We start from the raw sequence: 17243 nt of genomic DNA, 5'->3' as shown, positions 1-17243 counted from the left end.
ACACACACACACACACACACACACACACACACACACACACACACACACACACGTGTTTCAATGTGATCAAAAAGCCAAAACAAAGCTAAAGTGGTAGTTTTTTTAAACAAAAAAATATATATTTAACCTATGAACCAAACTGCTTTATTCAGTTGTCTTGTGTAAGTTGTAGATACAGATTAGTAAATATTATTGGTACATGCTCATTTTTTATGGACAAACATTTACAACCGACAGTCAAACTCTGTCATTTAAGTCCAGTGAACTTTTCAAGTTTTCATCTGTTTGCTTGATGATTTATATTAAGGACAGAGTTAAGGCATTTTAAAGAACCTGAAATCAAACTGATAGAACAGATGGTGCAAAATTCTAAAATATAGCATCTGTTATAGGTATTTATATAAATACAAATAGGTAAAATATAAAGATTTTCTTCCAATGAAAATCTGTTTTAAGTGCACGTTATTCTCTGCTGGGTGCTTTGGCATCACAGAACACGAAACATTTCATTGTACAAACTTTTCCCTTTAGTCAAAAAGTGTTACAATGGTTAAGGCAACTAAAGGCCCTCATGAGGAATAGAGGAACGAGTCATCAGAAGGTGGGGCGTATGAGAAACCCACGAAGGCATCATCAGCCTCCATAACACTGGCAGTGACGATGGAACGTTCTTGAGTCCAGCAGATGGAGTTGGGAACCAACTCTTCAGTGAATTCAGGATCGAAGTTTGAGATATCAATAGGAGAAGTCTGTACCAACACATGAGAGAGGGATAAAATAACGGGTTTTAACAACATTTATGAAACTAACAAAATTTATGTATTTTTTAAAGCTTTTCTGACAACATAAAGGCAATATGTTGCCTGTTCCTTAGGGCATAAGCTACACAGTTTCTAACAATATTTTATTGAAAAAACAAAGTATTTACCACACTGGGTTTAAATGGGGGAGGGATCTTCTTCTGTTCCAGATCATTCCAGATGATGGAAGAGAAAAAGCTGTGTGCTCTGATCTCATTCTGAAACAAAACATAGATCAATCAGAAGTAGATTTTGTACAAAAAAAAATTGATTTTATTGTAAAAATCAGAATGTTACGGTATTAACAAGTGAACCACTAGAGTGAGCCAAAGCTTTAAAAATTGTGCAGAACAAAAATAGAAAAACTTACAAAGTCGTCAACAGAACCCAGTCTTTTTATGCCGTCTTTCTCTAACAGGCCCTGAAGGAGAGACCAGGCTGCGCTGGACGCCCCGGGTCGCTTTGTCAGAGGTTTGTGGAGAATATTATCATACATCTCATGTGTGTCCCGGCTATAAAATGGGGGCTGAGACACGAGAAATACAACAGAAGCATCTAAATGAACAGGTGAGAGTGGCAGCACAAATAAATGACACAGAATTTGGAAAAGAGATGGACTAAGTTTCAAATATTTAAGAATAAAATGATTCAAAGTAAAACCCACCAAGCCAAAGAGCATTTCATACAGCACTGATCCCAGACACCACCAGTCCACAGTGTTATCATACGCCTGCTTCCTCAGCACCTCTGGAGCTAAGTACTGGATTCAAGAAAAACAAAAAGATAGTTTTATGTAAAAAAAAAGAACATTAACCTTTATTAATAACATATTCACCAATGCTTCATAACGGTGAATATAAAGTATGGTTGGAATATAATATGACCAGTAAAATTCATAAAACACCATGTCATGTCACTAAAAGTTTCATTCAAGGGGCAAAACTGGTAGTTAGCAAACACGTCGTACCTCAGGGGTTCCACAAAATGTAGTGGTGGTATCCGACAGGGAAATGCCTTCCTTGCACAATCCAAAGTCCGTCAGGACAATATGTCCCTTCAAAGAGAAGCACATGAACGTTTTTTAGAGACCATGTGCCATACGAGCAGCTCATTATCCCCGTGCACTGAGGTTTCTATTGTTGCCAGGAATGCTGGCCGCAGCGTGGCTCAGTCAGTCCTGGTCACAGTTCCCTTTCACTTTTTTAAAAGTGGGGGACCATCATTAGTCAGAACTAATCCGACCACATGCACTCTGTCCAGCTGGATGTTACAGCGTGGTCACAAATCTGACTGGTGGAACGCATCCCGAACAGTTTAGTTTAAGGTTAGGGCAAAAGGAACAGGAAATGATGTTAATCTATTAAGTGTAAACGCTCACCTCATGGTCAAGCAGGATATTTTCTGGTTTCAAGTCTCTAAGAGAAACAAACAAACAAACAAACAAATAAACAGTGAGCACAATAAATGAGGTCTGGTCATATTACAAACTGTTTACAGCTTATAACCTAGATGATCTTATCAGTGGATACCCGCCAGATATATTGTGTGTGATCATTAAACATTTAACAACCAGATGAATCAACAACATACCTGTAAACAATGTTTAACGAATGCAGATATCCAAGTGCGCTCGCCATTTCAGCGATGTAAAATTTTGCTCTGGGTTCTGGAAAGGTCCGCTCTTTTTGAAGATGAAAGAAAAGCTGAAATGAAAGCGTTTCATGAATATACTTTTTTAATTCAATCCAAAACACAGAAAAAAGAATAAAGATGTAAACGGTAACTTGACATTTCTCTTTAGTAACCCTTGCACTCAGTTCACACCGAGAGATGTTTTTTTTCCACCCCAGCAATAGAGTCACAAATACAGACGCGTCATCTAGCAAGAGTACAACTCTAAGGGTATTTTACTCAAAGTGGTTAGGTATTCATTTCACAGCAGAGCCATCTGAGTCATATTCAAACAGAAACCACTCACTTCTCCTCCATTGATGAAGTCTAAGACGAAGTACAACTTGTCTGTGGTCTGGAAGGAATAATGGAGCCCAACCAAAAAAGGGTGTTTCACATTCTTCAGCAGCACATTACGCTCGGCCATGATGTGTTTTTGCTGATGAGAGAGTCAATTCAAAAGGGAGAGTAGTGACACAGACTGGCACAACTTACGTTTTGGTATCAATAAAGTCACGTCTCATTTTAAGGGTTACCTCTTTTCTGTTGACAATAAACTTTTTCTGTAAAACCTTGACTGCGTAGCACTTTCCGTCGTGTTTATGTTTCGCAAGGAAAACCTGTAATGCAGGGGAAAACGAGACTTGTCAAACATTGCGTGAAAGAAGTAACCATAGTAATCACCCACATTCTCACTTCCTGCATGGGAAGACGAAGACATGCAGAACTAAAACTTGTTGCTTCCAAAACAAAAAGAAAACACAAAATAGTTTCTGAACATCAAACATGTAGAAAAATCACACACATAAGTAACTAAAAATAACTACTTAGTGTATTTACACAACTTTTTTTCTGTGTACTAAAACAAATATGTTGAAGACAATATGTGGGTTTACATACCTTCCCAAAACTGCCCTTTCCTATAACCTTTAAAAAGTCAAAGTCTGTAGGCTTGGCGCTGAAACAAAACAGACACAAATTTAATTTCACTAACGAGGAAAATGTCGACTTCATTTTAAAACAGTAAGGCAGTCTGTACCAAAAACATAAATATAGTGAGCTTACTGTGGATTTCCAGAGGGACCCAGGTTAATGTTTCTTGAGGTAGAGCTGTTCTGTTAAACACCAGAAAAACATGATCCAGATCAGCCACCAAACTGAGACACATCAGCTGCATTTACATAATAAGTTATCTGCAATAATTACATTTGATTAGACTGAATAAGGTTTAGTTATATCACAATTAGCAGTAAAAACTGTAAATCCCAAAAACATATGAATAAAAATGATTTACTTTGTCATCTTCATCCTCAGAGGGATCTGAAAGCTTCCTTCTGTCCATCAGAAGAAAACTTTTTACATCTGGACTGTAAGGTTTAGAATTAAAGAAGACTTTAATGACAAAACCTCAACTAGGCAGCAGTCACAGCAGAACTCTGTGTTTAAATCTAAAGTGAAGCTCAACTAAACATGTTTCTCATCAGCTCTCTGTACACTGTAAAAAAATCAACTTCATTTGTTTGGAATGAAAAACAAATTTCAGTAGAAAAAAAATCAAACAACTAAGGCTGACATATTGGGGACAATAATTTAAGTCAGTACAAAAAACCAAGGCAGTTGTAATCTTAAACATTATTTTGTGAGTTATTAGTACTTATGTCTCTAAGTTGTAGGTCATTGCAACAGATGAATGTGCTGCTAACGTCTATGCTTTTGTTGTGAAATGTGGGAAGGCAGAGTAAACTACTCAAACACGGAGCTGGCAGAGATAACTTTTGTTCTTATACTTCTGGTTTGTATTTATCCAGTCCTAACTTTTAGTGTTAATAATGTTTTGAAAAAAGAACAAAATGGGCAGAAACACAAGTTGAAAGTATTTGGTTTCCCTCTTCCTGCTTCTTCCTCCTATCAGCTCAGACAGCAGAGTTCTGGCTCCGCCTCTTTGTTGCTGAAATGGATAATTTTCTGAAAACTCACCTCTGAAAATGACATAAACACTTTAATTTGTGATTCATGAACCACTTTGAGTTTTGTTCTCTTATGTTGTCACATTCAGGCTTACTGACTGTAGCTTACACCATGAGTGAAAGGTCTGTGTCACAGACATATAGAGGGGAAATGGTCAGGACAGAGGTGTCATCAAGGACCAATCCTGATGGATAAATTAGATGTTGTCTATATTGACACATTCAAGTTTCTACTATTTTTGCTGAGTTACAAAAACGTGGAAATCAAAGTTTGGCAAAACTTGAATAGTTAAGTTGAAGTCCAAAACTTAAAATGCCCTGAAGTTTGTAGCCTTACAATTTTGAGTTCTGCCAACTTTTCTTTGTTTTACAGTGTAGAAAACACTCTCATACAAAGTCAGCGTGGGTACACTTACTGGTCACAAATATGAGGATGTGAAACGATCCGCTTAATGAACTCATGTAAACCAGCTCTTCTTTGCCTGAGGAAGTCTGTTGGATCGGTTCAGATGAGTAAATAAAAACACAATAAATATCAGAACGTCTGTCTTAGACGGCTGGTGTACTGCACACACACTCACCTGGGTCGAAATTGTCCCCGAATATTCTCTTCGGAGGAATTTTTAGATTCATGGATGGAAATTGTTTTTTTAACTGTGATACAAAAAAACAACAAGAAAACAGGAAGAAAATCAAGTAATTCACAAAGAGAACTGTAGTAACTTAAATTATAATTTTAATAAAAGATTATTTTGTCCCTCAACTCACTGTGTTGTAGAGTTTATCAAATTCTGCATATCGCCTTAAGACGAACCATTCCTGTGGTCCAACAGACACTATCACTTTGTAAACCTGAAAAAGCAGCAACGACAAAAAAAATAAATAAAATAAAATAAATAAATAACATATTTGACATTTTCCTTTCCCACAAAGCCAACACGTATAAACAAGATGAACTCACCGTGTAACGCTTCTTCTTGTCCCTCTGCTCATCGTGGCTGGGTATGCTGACATTGGGGAGGCTGGGTTCCTCTTCCATCTTGAGATCTGTCGGCCTCCAACGTGCAAAGTCATACAGTGATGAGTGTTCAGGGGTAAGGCTTCAAGTATACAGCTGGCCGATCCTCATGCTCGGCCACCGCTGCGACAAACACAAAAAGAGAATAGACACTGTTTATCAGGAAGTGAAACTGGCCTTCGTCTGGAAGCCATAGATATCCGCCTGTCGTGCGTCGACTCAATATTCCATGTGCGTCCCACGTGAAAAATATAACCACTTCATCCTGAAAAACATTTTACTGCAACCAGTTAGGCTTTTCTGTACTAGCAAAACATAAAGAGAGCTCCCCTTCCACACGACTACAGCCAAATTATTTAACAACTTTTATCCATAGAGTGGTGTTTGTATCTTCTTGTGTGTTGTATTTGTTTATATTTAATAAAGTTGAATATATACATTGCCAGGTCAAAAAAATTGACACCTGAATTTCATTACGTGCTATGATGTGGGGTTGGTGCAAGTGGTCAGGTCTAGGTTCAGTAACAGGATGTGCTCAATGAATGAGGTCAGCTGACCTGAATATATTGAATGACCAGGTTTTTCCATCAACTGATTGTTTCTTCCCTGATGACATGGCCGTATTCCAAGATGACAATGCCAGGATTTATCAAGCTGGAATTGTGAAAGAGTGCTTCAGGGAGCATGAGACATCATTTTCACACATGGATTGGCTCCACAGAATCTTTGGGATGTGGTGGAGGTTTTGTGCAGCGGTCAGACTGATATCATCAATGCAAGATCTTGGTGAAAAATTTATGCAACGCTGGAAATAAATCTTGTGACGTTGCAGAAGCCTATCCAAACAACGCCACAGTGAATGCATGTTGTAATCAAAGCTAAAGGTGGTCCAATGAAATATTATTGTGTGACCTTTTCTTTTGGCCGGGCAGTGTACATATAGACATGTTAATGTTAACACGTTTGTACCAATTACACACACATTTCTTGCTTTCTGTGCAATAAAAATGAAGTTGTTACTTTCATTTTGAATACCGGTAATTATTTTATGCGTCATTCAAACTTCAATTTGGTTGGTCAATCAGGACAACTGGGGGTTTCCCTGTAAATACCACAGTAGGTGACACTGAAACACTATGTAAAACATTACATTTATTGGAAGCTATGTTATTTTGAGTGCAAAAATTCTCAAGTTTTTCAGGCCTGGTTGAATAAAGATTGTTGATGTTTCACCAAGAACAAAAGCATCTTTTTGAACTTTAGGATGCAACTTTTGGAAGCTTTTGGAAAAGAAAAGGGAAGATTCAATGTTCTTGTATTTATCTGCATTTGTCTTAAAGTCATTTGCTTCCTTGAAGAAAAGTTAGGTTGTGACTTCTGCAGCAATAAGTGGTTTAATGAGCTGCACTGAGCGCAGGCAGGTTGGCTCGCTACAACTGGACAAACAGGTTGCTCCTTCCTGTGAGTGTGGATGTCGTGTCTTCATTTTGTTGTTGTTTGCTTTGCTTTATTTTTATTTTTTGCCTCGGAGGTACTCAGTCCACATTGTGTGATTTTTCCATGACTTTATCTCTCACACGCTGTGATMTATACAAAGCAAACACAAGCAGTGTGTAACATTCCACTTTTTGCAATCAATACAAAGATTTTTCTTAAGCATTTGAATCYGGTGTTACTAGAAAGTAAAAATAGGTCATTGCTGATAAACTCATTCTCCTGACTACTGTTAACCTAAGTTCATTGATGGTGCAGACGAGCAACAAAACAGATGTAATGTAATTGCAGAACGGACCTCTCTTGTGTCTAAATGTTACATTTTTAGCACAGTGTGGTCTAGCTTCTTGTCACACAGAGAAGCATATCCTTCACTTGGAGTTACATAACGTCTGATGTACAACAAAGCTCTTTGTCTGCAGCTCTGGCTCGTCCATTGTTTGATCTGAGGTCAGCCCTGTTTGTTTAGCAGCTGAAATCTCCCCACTGTTTGGGAGGACACACYGAAAACCTTTGTGTCGACTCTCTCAGCCTCCGTGTTGACTCTGGGTGCATCCTCAAGGTGTACGTCGTCCTGCTCACGTCAGGGCGAGGTGACAGGGAAGAGGAGCGTCCCTCTTTAAAATAAAGTCAGAAGATCAGAGTTATTCTCTCTCCAACTGTTGTGGTTTCACTTTCATCACCATTCATGAAGACAAACGAGTAGCATTTCTTTTAAAGCAGCTTTAAAGATCTGAACTTTAAAATATTTAAGATATCCGAGCACTTCCCTGAGCCGTTTCACATCTTCTTTTGTGTTCATGTTAAACGGCTCTGAGCACCGATGGGCAGGACCCGCTTTTTAACATTCCAGGGATATTTTTCTTGACAGGAGGTGTGATAACCTAAAACCRACTGGTGAGCGGATATTGATACTCCTTCAAGTGGAATGCTGCACATCACCGCACCCACAGTCACTATCAAGGGACAAATCTTGCCAAGCAGAATGAGTACAGGAAAAGGAACTAAATTAGTGTTAACCACATTCCCATGGCGCAGTTTACGTCCAGCCCTGCGCTTCACGGCGCAACATGAGCCAACGTGCACGGACAGGCACATACAGGCCGGGCTGCAACGGGAGTGGAAAACAGCCTTCTTCCTGCTTAGCTTAAACATCCTCGCTGGTGGATGTCTTGTGGGGATTTTGAATGGTTTCATAACACACACGTCAAGGAATGTGAGCAAGAAAACAAAGCRGAACTAAGTGACAGCGGAGTGGGAAATCTGACTTTAAAAAGCTCAGTCAGGCAAGTGTCTTTGTAGCAACAAAATGAACATGCAAGCTGGGAAGGTTTGAGGGGAAAAGCACTCAAAAAGCTAGTACAGGGAAGCCATCAATTTTATAAACGCAACTTAATCCAAACAATTGTTTTGACTTATTAAAACGATCGAGTCAGGTTTAATTTCTATGTCTTAATCTAAACCGTTTGGACAGTTAGAAAAGATATGTGTCACGCGTGGAGTAAAACTGAATGACTATTAATACCATTCTCATGTTAGCAGCTAATTAAAATGCAGCAGAGGCAGATCTCTGGTTGAGGAAGTGCAGCTGGAGAAGTGTGAACTCTGTCAACCCCCGTTACATGCAGCCGACGTCCCCTTTGAACCAAATCCTTAAACTAACCTTAGAGTCCAGACACTTGCACGCTGCACCACCGACTTCCTCCTAAAAACAAATCTGAGTCGAGCAACAGACGGTCAGCTCTGGAATATAACAGCTTCCAGAACACAAGATGACCTAAATGGAGTAAATCTTCGCAGCTTCTCTGCTTTATGTGTAACATTTTAACTTATTTCCCTCGATGGTCGTCCTGCAACAGCTTTGGCTGTGTTTGTTATTAAAGTGACACAACAGGGAGCAACTGGACCTACTAACATGTCTGAGTCATAGATCTGAAAATAGATGTTTGTTTCCTTTCATTTAAGTTATAATTTAAAGTGCTCATTGAAAACCTTAACTATCTAATGAATGTAGAGTTTTGAACACAAGTTTTTCTTTTAAAACAAAGGTTTAAATGCAAAAGAAAGAGACATATTGGAGTTTAGGTATAATTCAGACAGAACTTTGTCCATATTTTCCAGTTTTACTACACTAATAGAAGCACTTGCTGACTGAGTATCAAATATGGTTTTACATTTATATGGATGAGTTTCAGGATATTGCACAGTACTTTTGTTTATGTATTAATAAATACTGATCCATTCTAACGCCACCACAGTTACTTCAGACTGACGGATCCTAAAAAGCAATGTATTAAATACAACTTTATCTTTAAAAAATATTACTATGATAAGCAAAAAAAAAAAAATGAGGGAATTTATAATACTGCTTCAGCCTTTAACATTTTTTAAAGTGTATGCATTTATCTTGGATTTTAAGGGTCTTTGAGTGGATTATTTTCTATTGCTTACATTTCATTTTGATTTTGTTTATTCTGCATCATCAAGAGACCCCACCGCTCCAGTCATCACTAGGTTTGGAATCAGACCTGCAGAGCCTCCGCTTGACCCCCAGCAGAGGAGGGAGCGTGACAGGAAAAGAGGCCACAGGAAGAAGTGAGGTGAAGGCCGAGAAGAGAAGAAAATGAAGCGTCATCGGGAGCGTGTTTTATTTCTAGTAGTCTGGAAGCTTTATTTCCCCCACATAAAATCTTTTAAAATATGGCAGGTTGTTTTGTTTACCAACTATAATTCACAACAAATTGGTAAATGGCTTAAATAGCACCTCATCAAGTCCCTCTGCACTCCAAAGAGCTTCACACTTCAGTCATTCACCCATTCACACACTACTGGTGGGTAAGCTACATTGTAGCCACAGCTGCCTAGGGGTACAGACAGAGGCAGGGCTGCCATGCACCGGCGACACCGGGTTCTCTGACCACCACCAGTAGGCACGGTGGGTGACGTCTTGCCCAGTGACAAAACGACTGAGACGTATGGAACCAAAAGTTTCCTTAAGACTCCGTTTTAAGTTGGGAGACGAGCTGTTTATTTGGCTTATGTGTAATATTTTTGTACTTTGGCAAGAGAACATTGGGGTCACACGTGTTTAAATCCCTTCTGGATTAAAAATGAGGTAGAGTTTGGGAAAGTTGAAAAGAGAACTTCCTACAGTTTTTACAAATAAAAATAAATTACCCATTAATAGGTGGGAAAAACAACAAATGAGAAGGGAACTATAAATAAACATGCTATAAAGGGAACCATGTTTTATATTGCTGCATATTTGATTGTAAAAGGAGGAGAGGGGRAAAAAAATCCTCACTGCTAGTTCTGCAGATTTAAACACAGATCACGTGTATTACAGGAAGGTTTCTCCAGCCCAGGCATGACCAGGGGAGGGAAAATCTCTGAGAGCCAGAGTAGGGAGGAGCTGAAAACACACACACACACACACACACACACACACACACACACACACACACACNCACACACACACACACACACACACACACACACACACACACACACACAAAATAAAAACAAGAACGATATGAGAGGTTTAACAAGCACCCCGAAAGTAAACACCGTAAATACCAAAAATACAGGAGCTCCAAAGACCACTGACTGAGTCCCAGGAGCTAATCATCTTAGCCAGTTAGCCTAATTAAATACTTTTCATATTTTTTTTCTGAAGGAAATGTTACTGTTATGCCATAGTAGAAAGTTATACGACTGCTAATTATAAAACGCCACAAAASAAAACATGCTACATCAAAAGAATCAGGAAGCTCAACGTTTAAACCCACAAAACAAGGTAAACTGTTGAATGCGAACATGACGTACCTTCTGGTGTTTTGATGCTGCCAGTCTGTTTTCTAAATCCAGAGAAGTGTATCGCTCAACAGCATTATTGTTTGTTTGTTTTGTTTTTCGTTAGACTTGGCTCATAAAATCCGTCTGAACCTAAAGTTTTTTTTTTTTTTTTTCACTGCTCGTGCGAAACGTCCGACAGTCTGGAGAAGCAGAAAATAATTATGCCCTTCTTTCCTGACCGTAGAAAGTTCCAATGAAATTCGTCACGCGACCGCGAAGCCACGAGCACTGCTGTCAAACGTTTCAGGAACATCCACACGTCCGGTTAAATTTTTCAAAATAAAATCCCCAAACACATTTGAATCCTCACGTTGCACATCGTTTGGAACTTTAACAAGCCATTKTATGTTGCAGTGATTTTTACTAGTTCAACAGAGTGTAATTATTTTTTTATTGTCTTGGTGATTATATGACGTACTTGGAAATAGGTCAGACTTTTACTTTCACAGACACAGTAAGCATTTCCGGTRTTCCACAGTTTACAACATTTGGAAATAATAATACAAAAAAGTGTCACCTACTGGTGAACTAATGTCCAATATGTTACATCTATATTTAAAAAGTAAAATTCAGCACTGATTAATACAAACAATCCCTGGCCTGTATGTGTGTAGTACGCATTAACTATTAGTATGATCATCATTATTATCTAATCTCRTGGAAAAAATACCTGTTGGAAATTACAACGTTATGTCCACAAGATGGCAGCAAAACACAGTCTACAGAGCTGCCAAAGATTACTTATATTTTTACCAGATACTCTAAGGACAAGTTCAAGCACCACCTAATTTTACTAAATACATCACTACATAATGTAGCCGTTTTAAGAAGTGTCAAATGTTTATTTTAAGGAGCTACAATAATGTGTCATATAATATAGTTATGATTAATAAAAGTGTGGATGAACAGTCACGAGAAACTACATGTTTAATYGTAGATAAAATATTGCATGAGGACTTGTATTAAAAAAACACTCCTGCCCCCAAAAAGTTCCTACACTCTTTTTTTAATCGAGTCTTGATGAAAAGATCCATTCTTTTGCACAGAATGACAGTACAGTCGTGTGTATTTGAACGCCCGCCTTCTCAAACTTTCAACCAATAAAATGCGAGGCTCGTCACCAATTCAACCAATGAGTTGCGATTATGCCTCAATTTAGACCAATCAGTTTCAAGTATTGACTCCTTTTTTTAAAGGAGCCCTGTCTTAACCAATCAGCGACGAGGCCGCCTGTGCAGAGGGCTGGGCGCGAGAATCGGCGGGATGGACAAAAAAAAAGTCATCATGAAGTACAGAGGAGAACGAGCACGACAGAACCAGCTCAGTGGCAAGTAATAAAACAACGCGTTTGCTCCTCCGTCCAAAATTAAGATATTTATGTTATAACACCGTATTTTAAGCGGTACGTACTAAGAGAGGACGCCGTGGCGCATTTTTATGGAGGCGTTGTCGCGGGTGAAAATGTTTTTTTAGCCRGAGAGAGTAATGTTTTGAGCCGCGGCGTTCAGTTAGCTAGCTGGCTAGCAGGGCAATCTCGCAACAACCCCGCAATGACTGGTTGACAACGATTTCTATGGATAGATATTTATTGACGCGGGACTTTACAAAGCTGCCAAACATAGGTTCGTCTTACAGATTCAATCGTCCCACCGCTGGTTGTTATGGACAACGTGAAATCACGCAGGTAGGTACCAGTAACGACAGTCATAACATATGTCACATCTCGCCTGTCACCTGATCTGTTTGTTTACCCTTTATAAACTTACAGAAATAACATACTTAAACAGAGTTTGTGTTAATCTCTTCTGAACTGAGCGGACGTCATCTTCATTATTTTTATCTGTAAGTTTATTTTGTAAGAAGCTGTAAAAGTGATTGGAAACACAGCAATCTATCTGCACAATACTTTAGGTTAAAATACACAGACAAAACAGGGCTTGTCATTAGGTTGCAATAGGACTATAAACAATGCAACATTTTTTTTTTATTATAGAACTTGAACAGAATCATTGTCAAAACCTGAACTGTAATAGCAGATTTGTAAAAAAAAATGTTTGAAAGTGATTATTTGTGACAGAATTTTAATGTTCAAGTTTACAGTCAATTCCAACTTGTGCAACATTATTTTTCTTACTGTGCATTTTGCAGACATAAGTAACTAAATACATTTTCTAATTGTCATTATGCAATATGAATGTTTTAGATGCAGGTAGCTTAATATACTGATTACAACTGGTTTAGGACCAAAATAATAATAATATAACTAAAACTAAATGCCAGGAGGTTATGCGTGTATGGATTTTTCAAATATTTGTTTGGAACAACTAGTCTATTAATGCTTCATCCTTTCCTTGTCGCCTGAACCACACCCACTCACTTTGCACCTCCACAGCTGAAAGACTCCTGTTGACGTGAGATCGCCCCCACTCCACCAGTTACCTTACATCCCTACTTCCTGTTCAGCCAGAGTCCCACATTCAGTCACTTCTTTTTTTCTTTGCTCTCGGGGCATCTGGCCCCATGTCGGTTTAAATGCTGGATTCAAGTTTCTGCTCTGAAACAACACCTTTCATTCACACTCAGATACAAGACCTGAGGAAAATAACTGCCTTACATGTTTGTTTATGTGATTGTAAAGATCTGCAGTGCAGCATCAAGTCCTGAAAAGCTGAGCTTGTTCCCACTCTTGTACATAATTTTGCATTGAAACACACTTTTGTTTTCCAAACATAGAGGTCCCCATTAAAAAGGACTTAAAATAACACGCACGTCTTTAGTTTACAGGGGAAAACACGTGCGTCTCTGATGTTTATTCATTAAAGAAAATCAACAAACACCATTTTTGTATCATGACTGAGTTAACAAAATGTCGTCTCCTTTTACTTCCTTTCTGCATTTTTGCTTTTATATACATATTTTTAGCACTGATGAGGATGAAGAGCTGCACTCCACAGATCCAGAGAGTAAAGAGAATGGCAAAGATAAAAAGGCGCTGTGCAAAGTGAAGTGGTCACGAGACGAGGTGAGTTTATCAGGGATGCACGTGAGGTCTGGATTAAAAACGATTTGGCAACTTCAAACACTGAGACGTTCTAAAATCTGATCAAATGTTTCCAGTTTAGTGAACATGTCCTTTTTTTCTTTGTATTTTTAAGGATGAAAAGCTGAAAAAGTATGTTGAGCAACATGGAACTGAATCCTGGAAATTAATAGCGACATTTTTCCCTGTAAGTATTACTCATTAAGCACATCGTTTTTATGAAACCAAGTAGAAAGTACTTGTGACTTAATGCTTAAACTTTTTTTTTAGCTCTGCCAGTGCAAAACCTTGTGTGTTTGGAAAGCTACAGTTATTTTTCAGTAGTCAGTGTGGCCGGTGGCGGGTTGTAATGAGGTGTTTCATGTTTTTGGTCACAGGGGAGGACAGATGGTCAGTGTCAGCACCGCTGGCAGAAGGTGCTCAATCCAGAGTTAGTAAAAGGACCCTGGACAAAAGAGGAGGATCAGAAGGTAAGTGGAGCTGGGAGTTTCTGTTCTGGATAAAACAAAAGAGAGAGAGAGAGAGAGATGACTAAAAAGGAAAATGAAAGGTGAGAAAGAACAGAATACATGTATCACAGTATGCACCGTATCTTTTACGCTCAAGAAAACACTTGTGCAAGCTCTTTCCACTGTGTGTGTGTGTGTGTGTGTGTGTGTGTGTGTGTGTGTGTGTGTGTGTGTGTGTGTGTGTGTGTGTGTGTGTGTGTGTAAAGTCATTACATCATCCTAAAGAAACAGACTTTCCAGAGTTATTAGTGTAGTGCCCTGCCTTATTTAGTCACAGAGGAGCTGTTGTTTTAGCTTTTGATTGAGCACTGCACTCCTTAAACGGATTGTTTTTGCTAAATACGTTTATTAATAATATCTTGTTTTATTAAAACTGGTTGATTGTTTGTTTATTTTGAATGAACCCATTAGATTTGTACTGTTGTTTTTGTATAAAATAAATATTAACAACAACTTGCCATAGTCAGTAGGGCTGCACAATATGTCGAAAATTTATAGTCATCGCGATAACAGCCTGTGCAATTCGCATATTGCTAAAAACTGCATAAATYGCAATAAATGGTTGGCTCAAAAGTTTGTATTTATCCATTTTGTCACTCAGATGCTTGAAGTATTTCCCCAGTCAAATGGAGCCCTTCATGTATTTGGCCAATTGGATGGATCACTTCATATTTAAAAGAAAAGTTCATGCTGGAATGAAAATTGTTTTTTTTTTGTTTTGTTTTGTTTTTACTCTGACCCATACATGTCAACTTGTACAGATTGTCCGTAAGTTATAAGGATTTTACGTCATTTTGCAGGTATACGGACGTATAGAGCAATCTCACGGATTTTTTTAAGTTTTACGGATTTTTTCAAAACCTCGTTTTCAAATTTATCTAACATGTCGGAGCCTGTAGGATGATTTAAAAAACAATAAATAACATCAAATAGCCATCTTCCAACCTGTTCTGCCGCCAGAAATAAGTTTGGAACTTTTTCCGCTCTCCTTTCCTCCTGTCCGCAGCTGGGGCGACGGGGGCGAGTTGTACGGATTTTTTGCAAAATTTACAGATTTTTTAGGCTTTTTATACAGGTAAACGTCAGAAGGGGTTGACATGTATGTCTGACCCCAGAGCAGAAAGACATAAACCTTCCTATATTTGTTTATTTATCGCAGGTCATATCGTCATCGCAATATTAAGCACTGTTATCGCACATCGCAGGTTTTCCTAATATAGTGCAGCCCTAATATCCAGGTAATTGTTAGACTGTGCAAGTATAATAAAACAACTAAAACGCTCATTACTCCCACGGTTCGGTGTTTGCGCAGGTGATCGACCTGGTGCACAAATATGGCCCCAAGCGGTGGTCGGTCATCGCCAAGCACCTCCAGGGAAGGATTGGAAAGCAGTGCAGAGAACGGTGGCACAACCACCTGAACCCGGAGGTGAAGAAGTCGTCGTGGACTCAGGAGGAGGACCGAGTCATCTACGAGGCCCACAAGCGGCTYGGCAACCGCTGGGCCGAGATCTCAAAACTTCTCCCTGGACGGTAAGCGCTTCGGCACAGGTGTGTTTTTTTTTTTCTTTTTTGCTTTCACTCGGCGAGACCAGGGTTATTATAGTTAGCTAAAACTAACTAAATAACGAAAACTGAAATCAGGGTTCCCACGGGTCCTTGAAATCCTTGAAAGTTTGTGAATTTTTAAAAAACAATTTCAAGGCTCTGGAAAGTTTGTGAAAACAGCCAAAAATTACACTTGTCCTTGAAAGTCTTTGAATGWTTTTTGGGGATTGAATTTTTCAATTCACACAACTGATTTTCATCATTTGTAAAGAAATGCCGTAATAATAAAATAAAAAAACTAATATTTGTTGTGGTGGATAACTCAGGATTGCAGTAAATTGACGTGGCTTTCAACAACTAACGTGAGCCATAGTCATAGTTTTATCCACTCAGAGCAGAGTAGGGCAGGTCATTGTTTCTGAGCCCAGGTGATGCACCACAGCACCTCCTGTCCTCACTGAGGCTCTGGACATGTTCACATCCCCTCCTCCCAAACTGAGCTGCCAAACCTCCCAGGACATAATTACATCTCCATGTATTGTAGATATGAATGTAGGTAGGGTGTACATTTAATCCACTTTCTTTTACTGATTCTGACTCAACAACTTCTATGTTCACTTATTCATTGAATTACATGATATTAAACCTGTTAGTAACATTCTGTGGTATCAGTAGGTAATTGCTGTCGCGTGTGGTTCTTGAATTTGCGTAAAATGGTACTGGAAAGTCCTTGAAAGGTCCTTGAATTTGATGTTGACCAATGTGTGAGAAACCTGTGAAATTGAAAAAACATTTTACTTAGTAAAATAATTAAAAACTGTATTAAAATGAAAAAACGATTAACTAAAACTGTATAACCTTTTTACAAAACTAATTAAAACTAACTTATCGATACAATATCCTTAGTTTTAGTGTTTGTCAATTTATTTTGAGCCATGTGGATCTATTTTTTCTTAAATTTAGTAGTTTCACATTATTTGTGGTCCATAGCAACACTTGTTTACAATCTGCTGCTGCTCAGCATCATCTGCCAAATGACGACAGCACAAGTTGGGAGAAAGTGTCCACTTTGGGATTTCTTTGAATATGACTGCGAGAAAAATCAAAGCAAGTGTCTTGTAGTGTAAACAGCTGATAAAACAGATGGAATACTTCTCAAGGGAAAAACTGCATGAATCAAGCTCACACAAGATGGCTATCTTGACACGTTAGCTTCTCTCAGTAGTTCCCGTGAAAAACAAGCAACGGGTAGCACCGGGTTGGAGACAAATATTATCCATCCATCCATCCATCCATCCATCCATCCATTTTCTTCCACCTATCCGGGGTCGGGTCGCGGGG

At 38.7% G+C, this 17243-nt stretch overlaps 2 protein-coding genes across 5 annotated transcripts in view; one reads left to right on the top strand and one right to left on the bottom strand.

Annotated features, from left to right (window-relative positions):
* Window positions 1-121: 121 nt before the first annotated feature.
* sgk3 (serum/glucocorticoid regulated kinase family member 3) lies at window positions 122-11006 on the bottom strand. Of its 3 annotated transcripts, none has more exons than XM_014002286.1 (17): window positions 10776-11006; window positions 5400-5579; window positions 5207-5290; window positions 5020-5092; window positions 4855-4930; window positions 3766-3838; window positions 3537-3586; window positions 3372-3429; window positions 3008-3091; window positions 2779-2910; window positions 2391-2503; window positions 2179-2215; window positions 1768-1854; window positions 1465-1560; window positions 1171-1326; window positions 929-1018; window positions 122-749 (listed from the first exon to the last, which is right to left on the bottom strand). In XM_014002286.1, exons 2-17 carry the CDS (start codon window positions 5475-5477, stop codon window positions 570-572), a joined length of 1467 nt encoding a protein of 488 aa, XP_013857740.1. In that variant the 5' UTR covers window positions 5478-5579; window positions 10776-11006; the 3' UTR covers window positions 122-569. The 3 variants fall into 3 exon arrangements, with proteins under 3 accessions (XP_013857740.1, XP_013857742.1, XP_013857741.1); XM_014002288.1 differs by having other exon boundaries at window positions 3766-3805; XM_014002287.1 differs by lacking the exon at window positions 10776-11006 and adding an exon at window positions 9402-9836.
* Window positions 11007-12106: 1100 nt separating this feature from the next.
* The window catches only part of mybl1 (v-myb avian myeloblastosis viral oncogene homolog-like 1), a 13294-nt gene continuing 8157 nt past the window's right edge, over window positions 12107-17243 (top strand). For both annotated transcript variants that reach the window (XM_014002285.1, XM_014002284.1), the window contains exons 1-5: window positions 12107-12489; window positions 13728-13827; window positions 13961-14032; window positions 14223-14315; window positions 15667-15887. In XM_014002285.1, the coding sequence (XP_013857739.1) occupies window positions 12467-12489; window positions 13728-13827; window positions 13961-14032; window positions 14223-14315; window positions 15667-15887 (509 nt within the window). In that variant the 5' untranslated portion in view covers window positions 12107-12466. The remainder of the gene's footprint in view (window positions 12490-13727; window positions 13828-13960; window positions 14033-14222; window positions 14316-15666; window positions 15888-17243) is intronic.

Source organism: Austrofundulus limnaeus, unplaced genomic scaffold (genome assembly GCF_001266775.1).
Source record: "Austrofundulus limnaeus strain Quisiro unplaced genomic scaffold, Austrofundulus_limnaeus-1.0 Scaffold12, whole genome shotgun sequence".
Lineage (NCBI taxonomy): Eukaryota > Metazoa > Chordata > Actinopteri > Cyprinodontiformes > Rivulidae > Austrofundulus > Austrofundulus limnaeus.
Note: the sequence above shows the minus strand (reverse complement) of the source record. Positions and strands in the feature narration are given on the sequence as shown.